Source organism: Nerophis ophidion, linkage group LG01 (assembly GCF_033978795.1).
Source record: "Nerophis ophidion isolate RoL-2023_Sa linkage group LG01, RoL_Noph_v1.0, whole genome shotgun sequence".
In the NCBI taxonomy this organism is placed as follows: domain Eukaryota; kingdom Metazoa; phylum Chordata; class Actinopteri; order Syngnathiformes; family Syngnathidae; genus Nerophis; species Nerophis ophidion.
In genome coordinates, this window is record NC_084611.1 from 77,773,081 (window position 1) to 77,801,063 (window position 27,983).

The 27,983-nt window shown below is 38.8% G+C and overlaps 1 protein-coding gene across 5 annotated transcripts in view; it reads right to left on the reverse strand.

Moving 5' to 3' along the window:
- Positions 1–12,031, reverse strand: part of LOC133560118 (WW domain-binding protein 1-like) — a 31,113-nt gene extending 19,082 nt beyond the window's left edge. For 2 of the 5 annotated variants that reach the window (XM_061912289.1, XM_061912269.1), the window contains exon 1: positions 11,663–12,031. In XM_061912289.1, the coding sequence (XP_061768273.1) occupies positions 11,663–11,713 (51 nt within the window). In that variant the 5' untranslated portion in view covers positions 11,714–12,031. Of the gene's footprint in view, positions 1–2,436; positions 2,575–3,152; positions 3,198–11,662 lie in introns of those variants that run through there. The other 3 variants (XM_061912261.1, XM_061912243.1, XM_061912252.1) reach the window with 3 other exon arrangements.
- Positions 12,032–27,983: the final 15,952 nt, after the last annotated feature.

Sequence of the window (27,983 nt, forward strand, 5' to 3'; positions counted from 1 at the left end):
GATATTGGGTGTCACTTTGTAAAGCGCTTTGAGTCACTAGAGAAAAGCACTATATAAATATAATTATCTGAGAGCCATATGTAGTCATCAAAAGAGCCACATCTGGCTCTAGAGCCATAGGTTCCGTACCCCTGATCTAACACTTTACATGCGCTTCTTCTGGAAAAACAGGCGCCATGACTGCTACCAAGGGCGTGTGCGGCTGTGCTCACATGCATGCAATTTCTGACGTTGGTTAAAATAAACATTTTTATACAGTTCTAAGCATGCACCGTGTCACAGGCTTGCATGGCTGCGGTAGTTGTGACCCCAAGATGCAGGTCAAGTCTTTAATAATATTTAACACAGGATGAGCAGTCACACACACGGCATGCAGCTAAAGTCAGTAACCGAAACAAGGCAGGCATTTCCAGAGGCCAGCTGATTAACACCCATTACCAGGTATGGCCAGGCTGCCAATCAGCCGCAGGTGAGGGGAAATAACGCTCAGGGAGACATGCAGGAAAAGGAAGCAAACATAAGAGTGCTACACAGGAAATAAACACAAACTAAGGAAATATAACACTATGTGATGTGACAGAAAGTCACACTCCAGCTCATAAACTTACAATAAAACATGCTTTTGTTTCGTAAAAATATAATGTTATCTTATTCCCACTCCCTTTTAGGCTAAACTGGATCGTCATGTTTACATACCGTATTCTCCTGTCATCATTTTCAAAATGGAGGAGGCTGTTTTCAATACCGGTAATTTGAAATCGCATAAAGGGAAGAAGATTAAGATCTATTCAGTAGGATTTAAGGTCCAAGCTATTGAATACTGGTATGCTAAAAAGAACAGTAAGCAGCTATGTTTTATTGATATACCGTAGCTGCGTGTGTCAAATATGAGTCATTAAATGACTCCCGCCTCCTGGTGGTAGAGGGCGCTAGTGATCTTTCTTACGACTACTCGGCTGCAGAAGAAGTGACAACAAGTGACGTGTGCTGGGGCGGATATGACGCGGGGGTGCACGACGGATCTTTTAGGATGTAACACTCCTATGCTGGCTATGTAAGCAACCGGGCTGAAATAAAGCATGTTCCCGTCCTAAATACCCAGTGTATTATTTATACAATAACACTTCATGGTGGCAGCGGTGGGTTAAAGAGACCACCCACGGAGCAGAACGGGAGGGGGAGTTGTTCGAGGGTAATTCTGTCGTCGCCCGCACGTGAGGAACCGAGCTAACTGATAGCAGTGGTCTGATAGCAGTTTTCTAAACTGGACTTTCAATCGAAGCAGGAGGTAATAAAGGAAGATCTCCATCGAGACAGAGAGACTTTTAAAACTGAAGAAAGATAAGGAAGAATTCCATAAACACGTTATCGATGCTTTTGATCAGAAGGAGCTGGCATGGACTTCATTTATAAGTAAAGGTAAGACCATAATAACGTTTTTTTATTCAATATGCTTTTCATGATGGTATCCTTACATCACACTCACATTTTTACTGCATGCCTTTGGTAAGTGCCGGAGTTAGAAGAGGTTTTAAAATAATTAGCGCATGCTTACCTTTATCGCATGCCTTTGGTAAGCGCCGGAGTGAGAAGAGGTTTTAAATTAATTAGCGCCCCGGCGGCAATTCAAGGAAATACGGTACTCTACATTCCCTTTGACACTATATGAATTAATATTATTATATGTTGTCTATCTTGTACATTTTATGTGACGGATTCTGCTGCTACATTCTTGACACTAATCCCACAGCGAAAAAAAAAAAAAAATATATATATATATACAGAGTAACCATAAAGATTACTTATTAACCTGGAGAAATTATGAATTTAGTGTGAAGTATGACAACTATGGTGTCTGCCTCCAAAGTATTAGTAATCACTTTATGTATTATTCTAACATACTAAGAGAATAAGTGTACTTTATATTTTTCTAATTTTTATTATTTCCCCATATTTCTGCACAATAAATCAAAGTTATAAGTATTAATGATTGTCACACACACACGAGGTGTGGCAAAATTATTCTCTGCATTTGACCCATCACCCTTGATCACTACCTGGGAAGTGAGGGGAGCAGTGAGCAGCAGCGGTGGCCACGCCCGGGAAATAACTCAGAAATGGCAACACAGGCAAGCAGTAGAGAATATGGAGTGATTTTTGTTCCAGAACAGATTTAGTTTTATTCACGGTTGACAAATTTCTTGCCGATTTATGCTGTATTTTTTTAATGAGATTTCCAGTTCATTTTCTCATCTATCATTACAATCAAAATGTGGTTTATTTTACTCATTTAATGTCCGTCTATTTGCATTTGTGTTTGACTTTCTCTTTTGCTGTAACCGAATTGCATTATTTTAGTTTTACTGGGATTCAAAGATAACCTGTTTATGTCAAACTATCTCTGGTAAAAACAGAGACGTTGTGTCGTGCATTTACCTCGCACAAGACGCTGTAATCGACGTTCTCCAGTGTTTGCGACCCTTCACTTCCCATACTTGTCTTATTTCCGGCTTGTGAGGAAAGCCATGTAAAAACTTTCCATAATTCTTGCGGGTAGAGCAGCCCCACACTGCACAACAGGACATTTATTAACGTACAAAAACTAAAGAGGAAGCGCCACAAACATAAAGTGAATAGCGGTCATGGCGCCCTGTAGTCACATGAGTGCCTTTTAACCTATCATTGAGGAGATCGCCTGAAACCTAATTGGCCATACTCTCTTTATGCATTTCTTCGGCCCTGTTGAAACCGCAAAATAAGTTTACAGTGGATAAAAAGATGTATTTAATCCCCTGCTGATTTATAAGGTCACTACCTTACTATTGATTTTTTTAAATAATTTTGTTATTTTAACAGGGAGAGACAGAATTAAAGAAATATTGGCACACCATCCGTATGTGTGGGGGATGGACTAAGGAATCATTTTCCTCAGTCAATTAAAAACATTTTTTTTTAGTATTTATTTAAAGGTTTTTATATCTTGGGAAGGAGGTAAACATAAAAAAAAGCAGGGTGTAAAATACTTATTTTCCCACTGTACATCAATGCAGGAAGAGCCCTAATAATTGCATTGCCATGGCAACCACAGTGGTTGTGCACACAGGACTGATTTTCATAGGTCAAATATGAACCGTGACGGGCGAGCCACTTACCGTGGAAGCCTCGGTACCATCCAAGCCCTTCAGGGACATTGTCATCTAGTATAAGACAGATGACATGCAATATTAGTAAAAGGAAAAAATGAATGTATTCCATTATAAATGTCCTATAATTGTCCTTTTTTTTTTTTTTTTTTTAAAAAGCCCTGAAAAAATCACAGCAGCACAAATCATTAATCACATGTAAAAATGATGCACTAGCCTCTCATGCAGAATAACATCTGTTGTGAATGTGAAGTTACTGTGCATGATACAATCCTGTGTCCCAATGTTTGCAGTGGTAAATGTGACATTTTGTACCCAAATGTTGTCCTGTCAGCGTGAGTAGATTTGAAAAATCAGTCATGGCTGTGGAAATGTCATACAGGCTCAGTGAGATGGAAGTGACAAATTGCCTGTGAAGGTGCTAGCAAGTGAGGCCAGAATGCAGAAACACTGAGGTTGGGGTGGCGGGGGTCTTTTGTTGTCAGGCTGATGCAAAGGTTGTCTGCATGGGGAACAATATAGGGCCTCTACTGTAGGGTGGATATGTACACAGTTCAGTGCACACAAAAGAGCTCAAACACCCACAAAATGATGATAAGCCAAAATCTAATTGGCAACAAACGGCAGTGTGGGTTACATACAGTGGGGCAAAAAAGTATTTAGTCAGCCACCGATTGTGCAAGTTCTCCCACTTAAAATGATGACAGAGGTCTGTAATTTTCATCATAGGTACACTTCAACTGTGAGAGACAGAATGTGAAAAAAAATCCAGGAATTCACATTGTAGGAATTTTAAAGAATTTATTTGTAAATTATGGTGGAAAATAAGTATTTGGTCAACCATTCAAAGCTCTCACTGATGGAAGGAGGTTTTGGTTCAAAATCTCACGATACATGGCCCCATTCATTTTTTCCTTAACACGGATCAATTGTCCTGTCCCCTTAGCAGAAAAACAGCCCCAAAGCATGATGTTTCCACCACCATGCTTCACAGTAGGTGTGGCGTTCTTGGGATGCAACCCAGTATTCTTCTTCCTCCAAACGCGACGAGTTGAGTTTATACCAAAAAGTTCTATTTTGGTTTCATCTGACCACATGAAATTCTCCCATGTGCTCTCTGGCAAACTTCAGACGGGCCTGGACATGCACTGGCTTAAGCAGGGGGACACGTCTAGCACTGCAGAATTTGATTCCCTGTCGGCGTAGTGTATTACAGATGGTAACCTTCGTTACTTTGGTCCCAGCTCTCTGCAGGTCATTCACCAGGTCCCCCTGTGTGGTTCTGGGATTTTTGCTCACCGTTCTCATGATCATTTTAGCAACCCCCGGGATGAGATCTTGCGTGGAGCCCCAGATCGAGGGAGATTATCAGTGGTCTTGTATGTCTTCCATTTTCTGATAATTGCTCCCACAGTTGATTTTTTGACACCAAGCTGCTTGCCTATTGTAGATTCACTCTTTCCAGTCTGGTGCAGGTCTACAATTCTTTTCCTGGTGTCCTTTGACAGCTCTTTGGTCTTGGCCATAGTGGAGTTTGGAGTCTGACTGTTTGAGGCTGTGGACTGGTGTCTTTTATACAGATAACGAGTTCAAACAAGTGCCATTAATACAGGTAACGAGTGGAGGACAGAAGAGCTCCTTAAAGAAGAAGTTACAGGTCTGTGAGAGCCAGAGATCTTCCTTGTTTGAAGTGACCAAATACTTATTTTCCACCATAATTTACAAATAAATTCTTAAAAATTCCTACAATGTGAATTCCTGGATTTTTTTTTTTCAAATTCTGGCACGCAGTTGAAGTGTACCTATGATGAAAATTACAGACCTCTGTCATCATTTTAAGTGGGAGAACTTGCACAATCGGTGGCTGACTAATTACTTTTTTGCCCCACTGTACTGTATGTGCACAGGTGCTTGTTAATAGCATGAAAGCAAACACATCTGTAGTTGTAAAAATATACAAATTCAGTAACCTAATTGAAATTTTTCTGTCCGAAATTGAGATTTGATTTGCGATTGTTATATTTTAGTCATATACTGTAAATGCATAAAACTGTGAAAATAACGAGTGAAGGAAGAAGACATGTCACTCTTGGACAGTCAATCAACGTATTCTTGCTACACATTAGAACAATATTCAATTATTTATTTTCAAAAATATTTCATTTTATGCAAACAGACTCAGCGCTTTTGTCTACACATTATTCTCCTAAATTGAAGGAATAACCGATTAAAAATCATAATTATAACATATAATATTAATGCAATAACCATTTAAAGGATGTAGAATTTAATTTTTCATTACTGTAGAATTGTTTACCATTGTACTATAGTTGGAAAATAAAGAACTTTGTTAACCTAAATAAATAAACAAAAATGGAAAAGTTTTACTTAAATAAATATTGAACATCTCAATATGAATTTATTTTCCTTGTTGAAAAAAAAATTGATCAGGTTGTCTTTCTTGTTGTTGTTGCCAATCACAGCATTCTCACTTGTTCGTCCCGTGTTGGTGGGCTCATATTGCCCATCCGCTTTGAAGTTTAAATATTAGCACAACGGGACGTTTGGCTTTGTAATCACATTTCTTTTGGTCCTAATTGTTGTTATTTTGCTACATTTCTCACTAGCGAGTCGCCCTCCGCCCACCGAGACAAAGAGTGTGAATGACTTAAACGATGGCTTACCGCGTTCATTAATTAGACTTAGACATTTCCACTGTTATATAAACACGCTCATGTACCGGGAGGGCTGCGCAGAGTGAGACACCTCATTCCTTCGGTTTAACCTTCCTCTTGTGTTGGCTTTCTGTTATCTCTTATGTTAAAGGGCCAGTTTTGACCCATGTCTTAAATCAGCTGTGAAATACACTAAAAACAATGATCTATCATCCAATTTGTTTCTCATCTCTTGGATACCTTGTCAGGCTTCCTTATCCATGAAAATACTGGTTTTAATATTTTTGGTGTGGGCCATTGGGCCTATTTTTTGTCAGTGTACCCCTCGATTTAAATTTTTAAAAATGGTAAAATGAACCTCAAGAGAATCGTATGAATAAATAAAAGGATGTTGAGTTGTCTGACTATTACTGAGGGGTATTAGAACACATTTCTTAAATAAATGTATTTTACTTATATTTTCATTTTAATAATTTTGTACGGAATTGACCTCACAAGTCCGGACATGCCCGCCCTTGTTTGTTTTTGTACTGGATAACAAGGTAAGATGAGAATCCCCTAAAGCAGACCTAGGCAAATTAAGGCCCAGGAGCCACATGCGGCCCGTCAAGCTTTTCAATCTGGCCTGCCGGACATTCACAAATGTTTTTAGATCTTTAAGATGGAACGTTTAGCTGCCATTATGATGTGCAGTGATGTTTTCTTTCACAGCAGCTCAGACAAGGCACCAAGCAGTGTGGGCGGGAAGCGTTTTCACAGACTCGGAAGGAGCTTTTTACAACAGAGTTCTAAAGCTTAGTGATACATCAGATGTGTCGGATTGTAGGTGGGTTTATTTTGTACCCTTCGTTCATATTTCACTGTTTGTTGAATTTTTGTTGACTTTCACTCGATTGTAAAATATATCATTAGAAAGGGGGTGTGACATTCATATTTTGTCAATATTCAGTGTTTTATTGATCATAGAAAAACGTAAAATTCCATTACGTTTTTTAAGGCGGTCTGTCATAATGTTTTTAGCATTCAATTAGACATTATTGTGAAGTTTTGTATTAGTGTACCTAAAAATAGATATACCGGCCCCCAGACACATTTTTTTCTTCAAATGTGCCCCCCAAGTCAAAATAATTGCCCACGCCTGCCCTAAAGCCATAATTTTTTACCATAAATTAATTAACGTGGACCCCGACTTAAACAAGTTGAAAAACTTATTCGGGTGTTACCATTTAGTTGTCAATTGTACAGAATATGTACTGTACTGTGCAATCTACTCATAAAAGTTTCAATCAATCAATCAATCAATCAATCAATCAATCAATCAATCAATCAATCAGCTCACATGATTGGTAGAGGAGCTGGCTTACAGTGTGTTCAGTTTTGGCTCTAATTAATTATTGCTTGATACCGGTAATCTTATTTTTATAACCGGGTCGAAACAGACCCTTACAACACCAAGGTCATCATTTCGACCAGAGCATTTTATAATTTAATGACCCAAAAAAAAATAAAAAACAAGTTTTATTTTGTTGAAGTAGAGGTTCCTGACAAAGTCAAAAAGCCTTGATGCAAACAAAATGTTGTAGTTTTTACCTTCCATAACGTATCTACTGACAGATAAAAGTTAGAACTACACAGTACTTCGTATTATGTTGTAGATTTTACCTTCAATAACGTGTCTACTGACAGATATAAGTTAGAACTACTTAGTATTATAAATATAGTAGTTCTTATCTTCCATAACGTGTCCACTGACGGATATAAGTTAGAACTACACACGACTTTGTATTATGTTGTAGTTTTTACCTTCCATAACGTGTCTACTGACAGATATAAGTTAGAACTACTTAGTATTATAAATGTTGTAGTTTTTATCTTCCATAACATGTCTACTAACAGATATAAGTTAGAATGAAAATACATGGGTACGGCTAGTTGCTACTTTTAGCAAACAGATAGACCTTCCAATTCGGCGCATAAAAAGTGCAGATGGCCTTAAAACGCCACAACAGTCAGGCACCATATGTAAGTACCCAAAATAAAGACTCGACATACAAAGAAATTCAATCGGAGCAGAAACATAGAAGGAAACGGGATTAAAACCTGATGCTAACCGCCCTTTAAAAATACATGGGTACGGCTAGTAGCTACTATTAGCAAACAGATAGACTTACCAACTCGGCGGAATATCTTAACATCGACACACTCTATCGTCGCAACTGGGCCCTGATGGTCGGCACCTATAAGTTTACAATTAGTTGGAAAATGTTGGACAGTTGTTTTTACGATATGGAGGCAAACGGCAACTTTTAAACATACCGGCTTAGCTACGGCACCTGGCAGTCATCTTGGTATAGACGATCACAGCCCCTCCCTCACGAATGTTGGTGGGTGCGCACCAGCAGCAGACGGTACGAAAAAAACGGAAAAAAAAAACGTCTCCCTCACTGTGTATACGCACGGCGGCCATCTTTGAAATGGTTTTCAGCACAGCGGTTCTTTGAAGGCTGATAAAATACAAACCGTAGCAGTAATAAAAACTCTTTCATCAACTTTTAATCAGAAGGATTCAATCTCTCTCCTGTGGTAGTTTGAACCGACAAGCGCTCAGAGATAATGTTTGAAAAAAGGTGACCGTTTTTTACAAAACTTTTGTTATGAAGGGGGAATTGCAAACTTCCTGTTGATTTGTCAATGTACGAAATGTAGTTGTCAATATATGAAATACAGGTCTAATGCGTACCCCCATTTGAGAACCAGTGGGTTAATGCTTAGTTTGCAGGTCCCCCTTTGCCTAGTGCAGTGGTTCTCAAATGGGGGTACGCGTACCCCTGTGGTACTTGAAGGTATGCCAAGGAGTACTTGAGATTTTTCAAAAATATTCTAAAAATAGCAACAATTCAATAATCCTTTATAAATATATTTATTGAATAAAACTGTGAAAAGAAATGCAACAATGCAATATTCATTTTTGTGGACATGTTCCATAAATATTGATGTTAAAGATTTCTTTTTTTGTGAAGAAATGTTTAGAATTAAGTTCATGAATCCACATGGATCTCTATTACAATCCACAAAGAGGGCACTTTAAGTTGATGATTACTTCTATGTGTAGAAATTTTTATTTATAATTGAATCACTTGTTTATTTTTCAACAAGTTTTTTGTTATTTTTATATCTTTGTTTCCAAATAGTTCAAGAAAGACCACTACAAATGAGCAATATTTTTGCACTGTTATACAATTGAATAAATCACAAACTGATGACATAGTGCTGTATTTGACTTCTTTCTCTTTGCTCCGATTAGGGGGTACTTGAATTAAAAAAATGTTCACAGGGGGTACATCACTGAAAAAAGGTTGAGAACCACTGGCCTAGGGCCCCAATATTGTGTTTATACTGTACTGTACTGTAGTATAAACTGAAAACTTGGAACTCAGGATGGGTTTCTTTACATGGGACCACATTCATAATGCTTAGACTTAGAGTAACTGATCATAAATAGGAATTATCTTATTTTAGAACAGGGGTCACCAACGCGGTGCCCGCGGGCACCAGGTAGCCCGTAAGGATCAGATGAGTCGCCCGCTGGCCTGTTCTCAAAATAGCTCAAATAGCAGCACTTACCAGTGAGATGCCTCAATTTTTTAAATTGTATTTATTTACTAGCAAGCTGGTCTCGCTTTGCTCAACATTTTTAATTTTAAGAGGGACAAAACTCAAATAGAATTTGAAAATCCCCAAAAATATTTAAAAAACTTGGGCTTTACATGTTTAAATAAATTCATTTATTTTTTTACTTTGCTTCTTATAACTTTCAGAAAGACAATTTTAGAGAAAAAAATACAACCTTAAAAATGATTTTAGGATTTTTAAACACGTATACCTTTTTACCTTTTAAATTCCTTCTTCTTCTTTCCTGACAATTTAAATCAATGTTCAGGTAAAATAAAAAAAAATTTATTGTAAGAAATAAACACATTTTTATTTAATTCTTCGTTTTAGCTTCTGTTTTCTCGACGAAGTATAGTTGTGAAATATTTCTTCAAACCTATTATGATCAAAATTAAAAAAAAAAGATTATGGCAAATCTAGAACATCTTTAGAATCAAATTTAAATCTTATTTCAAAGTCTTTTAAAATTTTGGTTCTGGAAAATCTAGAAGAAATAATGATTAGTCTTTGTTAGAAATATAGCTTGGTCCAATTTGTTATATATTCTAACAAAGTGCAGACCGTATTTTAACCTATTTAAAACATGTCATCAAAATTCTAAAATTAATCTTCATCAGGAAAAATTACTAATGATGTTCCATAAATTATTTTTTTTATTTTTTCAAAACGATTCGACTTAGCTAGTTTTTCTCTTCTTTTTTTCGGGTGAATTTTGAATTTTAAAGAGTCGAAATTCAATCAATCCATCAATGTTTACTTATATAGCCCTAAATCACTAGTGTCTCAAAGGGCTGCACAAACCACAACACGAACCACTACGACATACTTGGTAGACCCACATAAGGGCAACGAAAACTCACACCCAGTGGGACGTCGGTGACAATGATGACTATGAGAACCTTGGAGAGGAGGAAAGCAATGGATGTCGAGATATTTGAAATTGAAGATAAACTATGTTTCAAAATTAAATTTTCATTTTTTTCCTGTTTTCTCCTCTTTTAAACCTTTCAATTAAGTATTTTTTTTTCATAATTTATTTATTTTCTACAAAAAACCTTCCGTAAGAGGAAAAAAAATGTACGGCGGAATGACAGACACAAATACCCATTTTATATATACATACATACATACATACATACACATATATACATATATATGTATGCATATATACATATACACACATATATATACATATATATATATACACATATACATATATATATATACACATACACAAATACACACATATATATATATATATATATATATATATATATATATATATAATGTTCTATTTTGGTTTCATCTGACCACATGACATTCTCCCAATCCTCTGCTGTATCATCCATGTATCCATTTTGGTATAAACTCAACTCGTCGTGTTTGGAGGAATAAGAATACTGAGTTGCATCCCAAGAACACCACACCTACTGTAAAGCATGGGGGTGGAAACATCGAGCTTTGGAGCTGTTTTTCTGCTAAGGGGACAGGACGATTGATCAGTGTTAAGGAAAGAATGAATGGGGCCATGTATCGTGAGATTTTGAAAAACCTCCTTTCATCAGTGAGAGCTTTGAATGGTTGACCAAATGCTTATTTTCCACCATAATTTACAAATAAATTCTTTAAAATTCCTACAATGTGAATTCCTGGATTTTTTTTCACATTCTTTCTCTCACAGTTGAAGTGTACCTATGGTGAAAATTACAGACTTCTGTCATCATTTTAAGTGGGAGAACTTGCACAATTGGTGGCTGACTAAATACTTTTTTGCTCCACTGTATATAAATATGTATATATATATTGAGCAAATTGGCTATTTCTGGCATTTTATCTAAGTGTGTATCAAACTGGTAGCCCTTTGCATTAATCAGTACCCAAGAAGTAGCTCTTGGTTTCAAAAAGGTTGGTGACCCCTGCTTTATACTCTTTACTATTGTATAAACTGAAAACTTGGAACTCAGGAGGGGTTTCTTTACATGTGACCGCATTCATAATACTTAGACTTAGAGTAACTGATCATAAATATGAATTATCCTATTTTAAAAGATGTGAAATTGAGTCTGCAGTGTTTGTCAACATGGCAGCATGTTGTTCTGCAGCAATCCCTGCCAGCAGTTTGACAGCAGCGTGTGTGTATATGTATGTTTATATATATGTGTGTGTGTTTACCTCCTCAGCCTTGAGCCCAAGACAGAACGTCAAAGTCTTCTCTGGATCCATATTCAGAAAAGATGTGACAACATGCAAAACGTAGCCAAGAAAATTGCCTCCTTTTTCGGCTTCAGAGCTCCATCACTGCTGTCTCCCACTCTACGGCTTCCCCATCCGCCATTAACGCACACAGACGGACGGCCCTCCGGACCTCTTCTCTCGCTCTCCCTCTCTGCAAAAATAAATAAAAAAACACAAGCTATGTGACCTTGGCCACTCCGCCTGTAAGACGACACTGTCGTCGAGTGACGTTGTTCTTTGTTTTGGCAGAAAGGCTAGCGGCTGCTGCGGATGACGTCATGCTCCATGCAAGCCCGCCACCAGCCATAAAAGCCGCCGCACAGCCAACAACTATGATTGGCCGCAGCTCCCAGCAACAGTTGCTCCATGTCCCGCAACACTAATAAACATTGAATAATGCAACAATTGTGTGGAAAAATGAATAGAAATGCGAATAGATAAAACACACCCGAGCTAAATGTCACTATAACGCCAGGGTAATATTCAAACAGTGGCGACGCCCTTTGCCACAAGATGGCGCCTTTCCTCTTCCTTTCCACCGCCGCCACCATGTTAAAGTTAAAGTTAAAGTTAAGGTTAAAAAGTACCAATGATTGTCACACTAAACCAGGGGTAGGGAACCTCTGGCTCTTTTGATGACTCAGGTAAATCTGAGCTGACACGATAAGTAATGAATAATTCCACTTGTAATCACAGTGTTAAAAATAATGTTGAAAATATACAACATTCTCATGTATTTTTAATCCATCCATCCTTTTTCTACCGCACCTGTTCAAGAAGTTGTGTTAATGGTAAGAAGTTATTTATTTATTATTGGTTAGTGTGGGGTTTAGCTCGGTTGGTAGAGCAGCCGTGCCAGCAACTTGAGGATTGCAGGTTCGATTCCCGCTTCAGCCATCCTAGTCACTGCCGTTGTGTCCTTGGGCAAGACACTTTACCCACCTGCTCCCAGTGCCACCCACACTGGTTCAAATGTAACTTAGATATTGGGTTTCACTATGTAAAGCGCTTTGAGTCACTCGAGAAAAGCACTATATAAATATAATTCACTTCACTTCACTTGCTCTCCTGGGGGGGAGTCTTCACACCCCCAAGCACCGACATGAGAGCCTGTTTCAGGGTTACAATATTGTTTTATTTTTCAATAGTTTCCAGCAGGGCTTCACGGTGGAAGAGGGGTTAGTGCGTCTGCCTCACAATACGAAGTTCCTGCAGTCCTGGGTTCAAATCCAGGCTCGGGATCTTTCTGTGTGGAGTTTGCATGTTCTCCCCGTGAATGCGTGGGTTCCCTCCGGGTACTCCGGCTTCCTCCCACTTCCAAAAACATGCACCCGGGGATAGGTTGATTGGCAACACTAAATTGGCCCTAGTGTTTGAATGTGAGTGTGAAGGTTGTCTGTCTATCTGTGTTGGCCCTGCGATGAGGTGGTGACTTGTCCAGGGTGTACCCCGCCTTCCGCCCGATTGTAGCTGAGATAGGCCCCCGTGACCCCAAAAGGGAATAAGCGGTAGAAAATGGATGGATGGATGGATAGTTTCCAGCAGTTGTCTTTTTCTCTTTCGTTCTCGCTCGCACTCTGGCTCTGGCTCCAACCCCGTCTCTCCTCCTGGCTGCTGCTTATAACAGAGCGACAGATGATTAGATAACAAGGCCCAGGTGGGCCTTCTACGCACCTGTCGCTGATTTCCAGGCCGGTCCTGGCACACCCCGCTTCGCTGCAGGCCCGCAGGCCACGCCCCCTCCACAGTTAGCTTCAGAATAACAATGTTATTACAAAGAATAAGAGACCTATTATACTCTAGAAATGTTGGTCTTACTTAAAAATGCACGCGTTTAGTTGTGTTCAGTGTTGAAAAAAATATTATATGGCTCTTACGGAAATGCATTTTAAAATATTTGGATTCTTGGCTCTCTCAGCCAAAAAGGTTCCCGACCCCTTCACTAAATGATGTTCTCTACCACAGTGGTCCCCAACCTTTTTGTAGCTGCGGACCGGTCAACGCTTGATAATTTGTCCCGCGGCTCGGCAGGGGGGAGATTTTTCTTATTTATTTATTTATTTTTTTTAAATAATTTTGTTTTTGTTTTGTTTTTGTCATGAAAAAGGGAGTTTTTTTGGGTTGGTGCACTAATTGTAAGTGTAGCTTGTGTTTTTATGTTGATTTAATAAAAAAAATAAAATAATAAAATAAAATAAAAAATACCATTAATCAATCAATCAATGTTTACTTATATAGCCCTAAATCACTAGTGTCTCAAAGGGCTGCACAAACCACAACACAAACCACTACGACATCCTCGGTAGGCCCACATAAGGGCAAGGAATACTCACACCCAGTGGGACGTAGGTGAACAAGATAGGATGGAGCTAGACCGTGTAGTATTTTATACGTAAGTAGTAAAACCTTAAAGTCACATCTTAAGTGCACAGGAAGCCAGTGCAGATGAGCCAGTACAGGCGTAATATGATCAAACTTTCTTGTTCTTGTCAAAAGTCTAGCAGCCGCATTTTGTACCAACTGTAATCTTTTAATGCTAGACATGGGGAGACCTGAAAATAATACGTTACAGTAATCGAGGCGAGACGTAACAAACGCATGGATAATGATCTCAGCGTCTTTAGTGGACAGAATGGAGCGAATTTTAGCGATATTACGGAGATGAAAAAAGGCCGTTTTAGTAACGCTTTTAATGTGCGACTCAAAGGAGAGAGTTGGGTCGAAGATAATACCCAGATTCTTTACCAAGTCGCCTTGTTTAATTGTTTGGTTGTCAAATGTTAAAGTTGTATTATTAAATAGAGGTCGGTGTCTAGCAGGACCGATAATCAGCATTTCCGTTTTTTTGGCGTTGAGTTGCAAAAAGTTAGCGGACATCCATTGTTTGATTTCATTAAGACAATACATTAAAAAAATGAAATAATAATAGTTAAAAAAATATTCTGCGGCCCGGTGTCAAGCCAAATAAGTGCTCGCTGCGAAATAAATGTCCAAGCGTGTCGGGGCATATATTTAGCGCCTTTAGAGCAAAATTTATGCCCACCCTATTGCATAAAGTGTGTATGGGACGTCTTGCGAAATAATTGCCCCTGTGGATTTGCTGATATTGTTAGCTAAAAGAAAAACTGTATCATACCAAAGTTACTGTGATACATATTGTCTTAGGCTATTAAATATGGAGAAACAGCAGGATGAAACAAATAAAATCAGTAGTTTTAATTTTGGTGAGTTAAGCTTTTAAAAATAGTGGACAGTCTCTCTCTCGCTACACACACGTTGGTTTGACAATGACGCCGCCCTGCCAAAAAACTGCCCGGCGCACCTGTGGACTGCGCAGGTGCGCGCATGCGCACACCCCCCCTGGGCACTTTTTTCGGCTGGGCACAAATTTGGCTTGACACCGGTACCAATCGGTGGTTGGGGACCACTGCTCTACCACATACAGACAACACAATGTATTATTTCGACCAAGCTGGGCCGTCATTTGGTGCTAAACTTCGGTAGGCAAGTTCACAACAGTACATCACTAGGTCTTACTCCATTTCTGGCGCATCACTACATAATGTCCTTGTTGCAACACAAAAAATAGTTCGCACCAAACAATAGTTCCTAGGGGACGCATATCTTAACAGTAGCTCCTAAAACAGGGGTCGGGAACCTTTTTGGCTGAGAGAGCCATGAAAGCCAAATATTTTCAAATGTATATCCGTGAGAGCCATATCATATTTTTTAATATTGAATACAACTAAATGCGTGCATTTTTTTAAAGTAAAACCAACATTTTTAGAGTATAATAAGTTTCTAATTTTTTTAAATAACATTGTTATTTTTTGAACAGGTGCGGTTGAAACGGATGAATGGATTAAAATGCATGAGAATGTTTTATATTTTGAACATTATTTTTAACATCATGATCACCAGCGCAATTATTCATTACTTATCGTGTTAAGCAATGTCAGCTAAGATTTATCTGAGAGCCAGATGCAGTCATCAAAAGAGCCACATCTGGCTCTAGAGCTATAGTTTCCCTACCCCTGTCCTAAAAGAACTTTAAATGCAACAGGCGAGTAGGGGGAAGGTGTGTGTTACTAAATTAGTAAAATAAAACAAAAAAACCAGGCTATCATATTAACGCGTATTCACAACGTTAAAGGCCTACTGAAATGAGATTTTTCTTATTCAAACGGGCATAGCAGGTCCATTCTATGTGTCATACTTCATCATTTCGCGATATTGCCATATTTTTGCTGAAAGGATTTAGTAGAGAACATTGACGATAAAGTTCGCCACTTTTGGTCGCTAATAAAAAAGACCTGCCATTACCGGAAGTAGCATCCTCACATTGTTTATAATGTGAGCCTCCAGCATCAAGAGCTATTCGTACCGAGAAAGCGACAATCCCCCATTAATTTGAGCAAGAATGAAATATTTGTGGATGAGGATATTGATAGTGAAGGACTAGAAAAAAAAAAAAAAATGAAGTTAAAAAAAAAAGGCGATTGCATTGGGAGCGATTCAGATGTTTTTAGACACATTTACTAGGATAATTCTGGGAAATCCCTTATCTTTCTATTGTGTTGCTAGTGTTTTAGTGAGTTAGATAGTACCTGATAGTCGGAGGGGTGTGTCCACGGTTGTGTTGACGCCAGTCTCTGAGGGAAGTCACGGTAGTGTCACACCGCGGTGAGGGAAGTCTTGTCTTGGTTTTTCTGTCTTGTGATTTACGTGTTTTATTTTGAAAAGCTACCCTCTTGTTTCAGACCACGGGCCCTTCCTCTTGTGTCACCAGTCTGATGTCATCGTTGATTCCTGATTGTTTCCACCTGTTCCCCATCACTGCCACATCCTATTTAAGCTCACTTCTCTGTTCGTCCTTTGCCAGATCGTCTCGTCTATCGTGCCTTTCTAGCGTCCATGTCCATGTCCTTGATTAGCTCCTTGTCTTGCTCCTGTTTTCCTAGTTACCCTAGTTTTTGCTGTAATTTTGAGTTTACTTTTTCCTCCTTCGAGCGTCCTTGGTCATCCTTCGTCTTCCTAAATGGTGAGTTTTTGTTTTTCCAAATTTCGAATTTATTGCCTCATTGATTGAGTGATTTTTTTTTTTTTATAGTTCGTGTTAATATATAGGTCGTTTTGGTGTTTTTTCCTCCTGTTGGAGCGCTTTTCGTTTATTCTTGTTAATATTTTTTTTTTGTTAGAATTTCCTTAGATTAGTATTCCTCCTTATTTTTGTGGAGTGATTTTAAGTTAATTGTTTATCCTCGGAATTATTTTTCCGCGTGTTGATTATTCTTGTGAAAAACTTTTTGCATTGGAGGTAAGAAGTTGTTTAAAAATAAAAACTTTTTTTTTTTTTGAACTTCTTCTCTGCATCTGGGTCCTCTCCTTACTCCGAGTCGTAACAGTTAGCTGCATGGACGGCGCAAGCTCCACTGATCTCCGGTAAGAGGCGACTTTTTACCACAATTTTCTCACCGAAACCTGCCGGTTGACAAGTGGTCGGGAACCATGTTCGCTTGACCGCTCTGATCCATAGTAAAGCTTCACCTCCGGGAATTTTAAACAAGGAAACACCGTGTGTTTGTGTGGCTAAAGGCTAAAGCTTCCCACCTCCATCTTTCTACTTTTACCTTTCCATTATTAATTGAACAAATTGCAAAAGATTCAGCAACACAGATGTCCAAAATACTGTGTAATTGCGCGATGAAAAGAGACGACTTTTAGACGCAAGTGGTGCTTGCTAATATGTCCCCTCCAACCAATAACGTCACAACCACGCGTCATCATTCCGCGACGTTTTCAACAGGAAACTCCGTGGGAAATTTAAAATTGTAATTTAGTAAACTAAAAAGGCCGTATTGGCATGTGTTGCAATGTTAATATTTCATCATTGATATATAAACTATCAGACTGCGTGGTCGGTAGTAGTGGGTTTCAGTAGGCCTTTAAATTATGTTCCCTACCACAGTGTTTTTCAACCTTTTTTGACACACGGCACATTTTTTTCATAAAAAAAATATGGAGGTAAGCCACCAGCAGAAAAGGTTAAAAGAATGAAATTCCACCAGGTTTTCGTGCCTTATTTTGAGTTTGTTGTTGTTTCCTGTGTGTAGTGCTTTAGTTTCTGTCTTGCGCTCTTATTTTGGTGACATTTCCTGTTTTGTTGGTGTTCTCTTGTAGCAGCTTCACGCCTTGCTTTGAGTGCTATTGCCCGCACCTGCTTTGTTTTCGCAATCAAGACTATTTAAATTGTGTGTATGCTATCCTTCTTTGTGGGGACACTGTTGATTATCATGTCATGTACAGATGTACTTTGTGGACGCCGTCTCTGCTCCACACACTGTAAGTTTTTGCTGTCGTCCAGCATTCTGTTTTTTGTGTACTTTGTAGCCATCCCTATGCTTCATTGCCTTTTCCTAGCAGGACTTGTCTTTTGTTCATTTTTGGTTTAAGCATTACATACCTTTTACGAACCAAAAAAAGTTGAAAAACACTGCACTCGACAACGGCACATTATTCTGATTATTGCTTTGCAAAAAAACATTTTTTGGACCAATTAGGTGAAGTTGCATAGTTTCCCACGGCACACCGGACGATGTCTCACGGCACACTAGTGTGCCGCGGCACAGTGGTTGAAAAACACTGCTCTACCACATACAGACAACACAATGTATTATTTCGACCAAGCTGGGCCGTCATTTATTGCTCGACTTCGGTAGACATGTTCACAACAGTATGTCCTTGTTGCAACATAAAAAATAGTTCACACCAAACAATAGTTCCTAGGGGACGCATTTCTTAACAGTAGCTTTTAAAAGTACATATTGTAACAATAGGATGCTCCAATTGTTACAAACGCTTTACAGTACTTTAAAGGCCTACTGAAATGAGATTTTGTTATTCAAACGGGGATAGCAGGTCCATTCTATGTGTCATACTTGATCATTTCGCGATATTGCCATATTTTTGCTGAAAGGATTTAGTAGAGAACATCAAGGATAAAGTCCGCAACTTTTGGTTGCTAATAAAAAAGCCTTGTCTGTACCAGAAGTAGCAGACGATGTGCGCGTGACGTCGCGGGTTGTAGGGCTCCTCACATCCTCACATTGTTTACAATCATGGCCACCAGCAGCGAGAGCGATTCGGACCGAGAAAGCGACAATTTCCCCACCAATTTGAGCGAGGATGAAAGATTTGTGGATGAGGAAAGTGACAGTGAAGGACTAGGAAAAAAAAGACGAGGACAGTGGGAGCGATTCAGATGTTATTAGACACATTTACTAGGATAATTCTGGAAAATCCCTTATCTGATTATTGTGTTACTAGTGTTTTAGTGAGATTATATAGTCGTACCTGAAAGTTGGAGGGGTGTGGCCATGGTTGTGGTGACCGCCAGTGTCTCAGAGGGAAGCCACGTTTCTCGACGAGGCAAGGCAGCCGGGTTGAGATTTTTATTTTTCCGCCTCCACGGAGTAAGCATCCGACGGTCGGTGACAGCCGGTGGGAGGAGGCAAGAGAGTCCACAGCTGCAGGAGGAACGAGGCAAACTCTCCGCTCATGTCTACGGTAAGAGCCGTATGTAAACAAGGAATCACCGGCTGTGTTGGTGTTGGTAAAGGCGGCCGCAATTCACCGCTTCCCACCTACATCTTTCTTCTTTGACATCTCCATAATTCATTGAACAAATTGTAAAATATTCAGCAAGACAGATGTCCAGAATACTGTGTAATTATGCGATTAAAGCAGACCACTTATAGCTGTGATCTGTGCTGGAACAAAATGTCCGCTCCAATCCGTGACGTCACGCGCACGCATCATCATACCGCAACGTTTTCAACAGGACACTTTGCGCGAAATTTAAAATTGCAATTTAGTAAACTATTGGCATGTGTTGTAATGTTAATATTTCATCATTGATATATAAACTATCAGACTGCATGGTCGGTAGTAGTGGGTTTCAGTAGGCCTTTATGGAAACCAGAAGACGACAAATTTAGTTTGACGCAAAACCCTCGCTTACAGTACCACTTTAATTTCTCATTTACATGGAATTCTTCAAAAATAAATATTCACCAAGTTCACCTGGGAGAGGTACAGCAGTACCTTCACACATAATCGATTTTAATCGATGGTCTTCCGGCTTCCGTACCACTCTCGGGTAAAGCAATGACGAAGTAGCATGATAATGTAAAGGTAAGAATGTAAAGGTTGTAAAGGTGATGTCAATGTTCGTTTTCGTCACCAACAAGTGTTTTGGTCATTTAAATTTGTAAAGTTTATGCCAGGCGTGGTGGTGTTTTATTTTATTTTTTATTTTTTTACAACTGACCTATGGGTAGGGTTGGGAAATGATAAATAATATATTTCCAGTTCCAATTACACTTTCGATTCTGCTTTACGAGTTGGTTCTTTATCGTTTTTTTTTTATGGATTCTCATTTGGATAAAATAATAACAAACACATTTATTAGCGTTTACTTTGAGTAGTTTAGATGATACATGAATGTACCAACTCAACTTTGAGATATTAAAAGGTCGACAACCAAAAACCCTGGACAAGTCGCCACCTCATCGCAGGGCCAATACAGATAGACAGACAACATTCACACTCACATTCACACACTAGGGCCAATTTAGTGTTGCCTAGCAACCTATCCCCAGGTGCATGTCTTTGGAAGTGGGAGGAAGCCGGAATACCCGGAGGGAACCCACGCAGTCACGGGGAGAACATGCAAATTCCACACAGAAAGATCCCGAGCCCGGGATAAAACCCAGGACTACACAGGACCTTCGTATTGTTTATTTTTTGCAAATATTTGCTAACTTGGAATTTGATGCCTGCAACATGTTTAAAAAAACTTGCACAAGTGGCAAAAAAGACTGAGAAAGTTGTTGAATGCTCATCAAACACTTATTTGGAACATCCCACAGGTGAACAGGCTAATTGGGAATAGGTGGGTGCCACCATTGGGTATAAAAGCAGTTTCCATGAAATGCTCAGTCATTCACAAACAAGGCTGGGGAGAGGGTCACTACTTTGTGAACAAACGCGTGAGCAAATTGTCCAACAGTTTAAGAACAACATTTTTCAACGAGCTATGCGAGGAATTTAGGGATTTCACCATCCGCGTTCGGTAATATCATTAAAGGTTTCAGAGAATATGGAGTAATTGATGCTAAGTGATGATATTACAGACCTGTCGAAAAGCGACATCAGTGTGTAAAGAATATCACCACATGGGCTCAGAAACACTTCCGAAAACCACTGTCAGTAACTACAGTTTGTCGCTACATCTGTAAGTGCAAGTTAAAACTCTACTATGCAAAGGGAAAGCCATTTATCAACAACACCCAGAAACGCCGCCGGCTTCCTGGGCCCGAGCTCATCTAAGATGGACTGAAGCAAAGTGGAAAAGTGTTCTGTGGTCTGACGAGTTCACATTTCAAATTCTTTAGAAACTATGGACGTCGTGTCCTGCGGAACGAAATAGGAAAAGAACCATCCGGACTCTTATAGGCGCAATGTTCAAAAGCCAGCATCTGTGATGGTATGGGGGTGTATTAGTGCCCAAGGCATGGGTAACTTACACATCTGTGAAGGCACCATTAATGCTGAAAGATATATACAGTTTTTATGTTGCCATCCAAGCAACGTTATCATGGACGCCCCTGCTTATTTCAGCAAGACAATGCCAAGCCACGTCTTACAACAGCTTGGCGTCATAGTAAAAGAGTCCAGACCTGTCTCTCGTTGAAAATGTGTGGCGCAATATAAAGCCTAAAATACCACAACGGAGACCGCGGACTGTTGAACAACTTAAGCTGTACATCAAGCAAGAATGGGAAAGAATTCCACCTGAAAAACTTCAAAAATTGGTCTCCTCAGTTCCCAAACGTTTACTGAGTGTTGTTAAAAGGAAAGGCCATGTAACACAGTGGTAAAAATGCCACAGTGCCAACTTTTTTGTAATATGTTGCTGCCATTTAAATTAAATTCTAAGTTAATTATTATTTGCAAAAAAAAATTACTGTAAGTTTCTCAAATCGAACATTAAATATCTTGTCTTTGCAGTCTATTCAATTCAATATAAGTTGAAAAGGATTTGCAGATCATTGTATTCTGTTTTTATTTACCATTTACACAACGTGCCAACTTCCCTGGATTTGGGTTTTGCAAACATTAACTAATATAATAATAGCATTCGTATTGTACTGTAGAAATAAACAAACTATTACATACAATTATTATTTTTAGAAGAATATATGAGTTGACTACAAGTCCAATACAAGTGTCCATTGTGCACACAAATTATGACTAATGTACTGAAGCTGTGTTTTCATTTGCACTTTAATATTATTTTTAGTTTTTGAGACACATACATATTATTATGTAATATTAGATGCACTTTTTACAACTGCATAATTGTATCTAAATACATTTTTGATAAGTTTTTATATATTTGATATATTTTCATAATTAGCCTGACCTAAGCCTTGACAATAATTGTTGTGATAATTTGCTTTCATATCATTTGACAATTTTTATCCTGTGAAACTGTGAGTAGATTGGATATAATAATTGAAAATGATCAAAATCAAGAGTAAGGTTACTAATTCAGTGTTAATATTTGAGTGTGCTCCAGGGCCCTTCTATAGTAGAAAAGTTGGGCTCCGAGGTCAAAAAGGTTAAGAACCCCTGCAGTCGTTGACAGTTTTCAGGGTTCAAATTCTCAATTGTGTTCACAAGAGGGCAGCACACTACAGGCCGTGCATGATGATTCAAGCCTTTCAGTTCAGTTCACTTCAGTTCAGTTCATCCATCCATTTTTTACCGCTTGTCCCTTTTGGGGTCTGCGGGAGTAGGAAGTAGGAAGAAGCTGAGCTTGTTTAATCCTACCCTTTTCATTCCATAGCAATTGTATCCCATGTCCTTGTCTTCTGTAACAGAACAGTGAATAAACAAATAATAACTAAAATAATATACCATAGTAAGTAAACAAATATTAAATGCATAACTAATCTTTGTTTAAAAAAAAGGGTTCAACATGTTCATCATAATTATTGTTTAGTTTACTTTGTGAACACTTGTAGTTTGAACAGTTTCTTAAACTGAATCATATTGGTTGTTTGTTTGATTTATTTGGTTAATCCTGTGGGTTTATGCCTGATTTAAAAAAAAGTACACTACAGTCATTATTTAGATATTAGGTTAAACTTTTTTTTTATGTTTCATGTGACTTTGCACATTTAGCCAGTCCCCATTTCCTGTTGTGTTTTTACAAAATTACAATGTGTGTGCATGTTTGAGTGATGTAAAATGAGAAACCCACAGCACTTTCAGATTTGTTACATTTACTAGAATATTCTGCTTCTTATGAAACCTCTGACTTTACAACCAAATGCAATACCAAATTAAGGCTGGGCGATATATCGATACACTCGATACATCGCGGGTTTGTCTCTGTGCGATATAAAAAATTACTATATCGTGATTTTGGAGTATACGTTCTCACGCAGTTGCTTTTAGCTGCTGACATTACCCTGCATGCGTTTCCCACTCTTTCTTGTCTCCTTCTCACAGAGACTTAAAACAAGCGCACCTTCTTGCACACGTCACGTGTGCAACGTCGCACGCTCCCGAGAAGCAGACAAGTAGCGACATGGTGACGTTAGCTGTGATGCTAACGGTGCGTTGCAAGTGGTAATAGAAAGAAGGTACCAATCTGGTAACAAATGAAGGAAGAAGTAATTCCCAAGAAAAACAGCATCGTCTGGCGGTGATTTGGCTTCAAGCGGGAAGATGTTGAACATTTATGCGGCAAAAGCGTTGCTACAAATAGTAGCATTACTGCTAATGTGAAAAGTCACCCGCTAGAGAATGAAGAGTGCTTGAAACTCCGCATGTCAACATCTCTGTTCGGTGCTAGACCAACAAAATGTCGAAGCAACTATTTCCAGATCAACACCGTATGAAAAAAATAGTCAACAACAGGAGATAACATATACTATTTGGTATGCAGCTCATTTTTATTTGACAGTTATTGAAATATCTTGTGTGACATCATGCACAAAAGTGCACTTTATCTGTTTTAAACTATTGTAGTGGCGTTCTGTACAAAAAGTGCACTTTAATTTATCCATCCATCCATCCATTTTCTACCACTTATTCCCTTTCGGGGTCGCGGGGGGCGCTGGCGCCTATCTCAGCTACAATCGGGCGGAAGGCAGGGTACACCCTGGACAAGTCGCCACCTCATCGCAGCACTTTAATTTAGTGTTGTTTTGATATGTCATCTTAGTGACGTCATGCACAAAAGTGCACTAATAGATTGTTTTAAAATGTCTCTGACAATCTTGAACTTTCTGTTTTGAAATAACACAAATGTTTGTGCCACTGCTTAATAACTGTTTAATAAATACAGTTTTGGTCAATTGACTTAGTCGTGATTTGCCTCTCTGCATGAAAGTTTAAAATAAGCATAAATTAATGCAGTATGAACAAGAATGTTTTAATGTAGACACGTAGAATCATCATACTGGTGTGATAATATGCATCAAGTGTTCATTCAATGCTAAAGCAAAATATCAAGATATATATTTTGTATAGTGACGTAGCCTTAAAATTTTGAGATTTTAATAAAAGGCCATTTCTGTGAAAATTTATTTCCCCACGGGGACCAATAAATATAAATATAAATATAAATCATTTCAACAAATGACAAGACACATTTTTGCTTTACTGCATTCATGTACTGTAGTAAACTTAAAAAAAAAAAAAAAATGTCACAAATGCAACCTTAAAATACACTTTTCTTTTTTACGTTTCATACATTTGATGTCTTTATTAATACTTATCTTTGCTGATCGACAGGGAGAAATTATGTTTTCTACTGCGTGAACTGAAGCACATGTGTCCATGTTCACTGGAACCAATGACAACACGCTGCCTATTTAATTTTCTGTAAATTTCCCAAGAATGGAAGAAATTGCTTGCTCACTCTCCAAATGACACAATGTGTCAACACTTCCCCTGATCAATCCACGCAATCCACGCAATCCATTTTAACGCACTTCTACACGACATAGGAGTTGTGCATCGTGAAGTCGCTGTATTAGAGTTGGGCGATATGGTCTGAATCTGCCATCATGGAAAGAAAAAAAATGTAAAAAGAAAAAAATAATAATTAAATTGTTATATGTACCCATTTAACTTCACCAGTTTTAGATTATTTTTATTCAAAATCGCTGAATTTTCACATCTGCGTTCAAATACTGAGCAGAGACTTACGGTGAGTCACTGCCAGCTTAAACTCACCGTCACCATTGCAATGGCACGCCTAACTGCATGCTGCTGTGCTGTGCAGTGAGACCGTATTGCTATATAAATGATAAATGGGTTGTACTTGTATAGCGCTTTTCTACCTTCAAGGTACTCAAAGCGCTTTGACACTACTTCCACATTTACCCATTCACACACACATTCACACACTGATGGAGGGAGCTGCCATGCAAGGCGCCAACCAGCACCCATCAGGAGCAAGGGTGAAGTGTCTTGCTCAGGACACAACGGACGTGACGAGGTTGATTCTAGGTGGGATTTGAACCAGTGACCCTCGGTTAGCGCACGGCCACTCTCCCACTGCGCCACGCCATCCCAATTATATTATACATTTCCATAGTTTAGTTAGCTGAGGTATATAATGTACACTGTATTTTTTCAACAACTGTACGTGTGTAACGTATTTCTTGTGCTGGGCAAACATAAAACATTAGTATCATTCCTCCTTAAACGGGAACATTATCACCAAACCTATGCAAGCGTCAATATATACCTTGATGTTGCAGAAAAAAGACCATGTATTTTTTTAACCGATTTCCGAACTCTAAATGGGTGAATTTTGGCAAATTAAACGCCTTTCTGTTTATTGGTCTTTTAGCGATGACGTCAGAACGTGACGTCACCGAGGTAACACACCCGCCATATTCATTTTCACATTACAAACACCGGGTCTCAGCTCTGTTATTTTCCGGTTTTTCGACTATTTTTTGGAACCTTGGAGACATTATTCCTCGTCGGTGTGTTGTCGGAGGGTGTAACAACACTAACAGGGAGGGATTCAAGATGCACCACTGGCAAGAAATCTGCCGCCAGACCCCCATTGAATGTACCAGAGTGTCTTCACATTTTACCGGCGATGCTAAGACAGACATGGCACAGAGATGTATGGATAACCTGCAGATGCATTTGCAACGATTAAGTCAACGAAATCACAAAGGTGAGTTTTGTTGATGTTGTTGACTTATGTGCTAATCAGACATATTTGGTCGCGGCGGGACTGCCAGCTAATCGATGCTAACATGCTACGCTAATCGATGCTAACATGCTATTTACGCTAGCTGTATGTACTTTTGAAACTAGGCACCCACATTTAATGCGAAACAAACACTTACCAATCGACGTATTAAGTTGCTCCAGTGTCACAAGATGCGAAAGTCCTGATCGTTTGGTCCGCACATTTTACCGGCGATGCTAATAAGGCAGCCATGCTATGGGCCACTTCATTAGGTACACCCACGCTATGGCCGAATAGCGTCAATAGCTATTCGCTCAATAGCTTCAATTTCTTCTTCAATTTTGTTTTCGCTATCTGCCTCCATACTCCGACCATCTGTTTCAATACATGCGTAATCTGTTGAATCGCTTAAGCTGCTGAAATCCGAGTCTGAATCCGAGCTAATGTCGCTATATCTTGCTGTGGTAACCGCCATGTTGTTTGTATTGGCAGCCCTGTATGACGTTACAGGGAAATGGATAATGGTTTCGAAGATAGCGAAAATAAGGCACTTTAAAGCTTTATTTAGGGATATTCCGGGACCGGTAAAATTTTGAAAAAAACTTCAAAAAATACAACAAGCCACTGGGAACTGATTTTTATTGTTTTTAACCCTTTTGAAATTGTGATAATGTTCCCCTTTAATGAAATAAAGTATTGTGAAAATGTGCTGTTGGAAAAACTGTATAAAAGATTGTGGCCACAACACAAACTCAAAACAGAATGTCGTTTTTTCATGACAAGGCCCAACAATTTTTAAGTAAGGATTGTTTATCACACACAATCTCCAACTGATTTACCGTTACGTGTAAAAGATAAGTGGCCTTTTGAACCCCTAATAGACCTTTAATAACACTGTATCTCCATAAACGTGGCATACTTGTATCCTTATTGCGTTGACATAGAAAATCATTTTTGTCCTCCATGCAAGGTATCGCTAACCAACATTATCGTTCTCGCTGAAGAGGTGCCACAACACAGCAATTAAAGCCATGTGTGGGATGACAAAACACTGGTAGTTAGGTGAAGGATTAGCCCGCAAAGAGCTCATACTTTGTCAGAGCTGTCAAAACAAAACTCCTCGCATGACAAATAGGAATGTCTTCGGTTGCGTGGACGCGGACTTTTGAAACCTGCCCGTCAAATGACAGCCAGATGTCTTGGCAATGACATCATCTGGAAAACGCAATGTTACTTCCCATTAATGTCTACACAAAGTTGATGAATCATTGTCCAACGGTCATGAGTCGTCACTGACTCTGTTGTCGGCTCTCACGCTGTGTTAGGTGGACATGGGAATGATTAAAAATAGGGCCGCGAATCTTAGGGTGTCCCACGATTCGATTCAATATCGATTCTTGGGGTCACGATTCGATTCAAAATCGATTTTTTTTTTCAATTCAACACGATTCTCGATTCAAAAACGATTTTTTCACGATCTGAAAGGGTTCTGTATTTATTCAATACATAGGATTTCAGCAGGATCTACCCAAGTCTGCTGACATGCTAGCAGAGTAGTAGATTTTTGTAAAAACCTTTTATAATTGTAAAGGACAATGTTTTATCAACTGATTGCAATAATGTAAATTTGTTTTAACTATTAAACAAACCAAAAATATGAATTATTTTATCTTTGTGAAAACATTGGACACAGTGTGTTGTCAAGCTTATAAGATGCGATGCAAGTGTAAGACACTGTGACACTATTGTTTTTTTGTTTTTTTTATAAATGTCTAATGATAATGTCAATGAGGGATTTTTAATCACTGCTATGCTGAAATTATAACTAATATTGATACTGTTGATGATAATATTCATTTTTCTTTCACTATTTTTGGTTTGTTCCGTGTCGTGTTTGTGTCTCCTCTCAATTGCTCTGTTTATTGCAGTTCTGAGTGTTGCTGGGTCAGGTTTGGTTTTGGAATT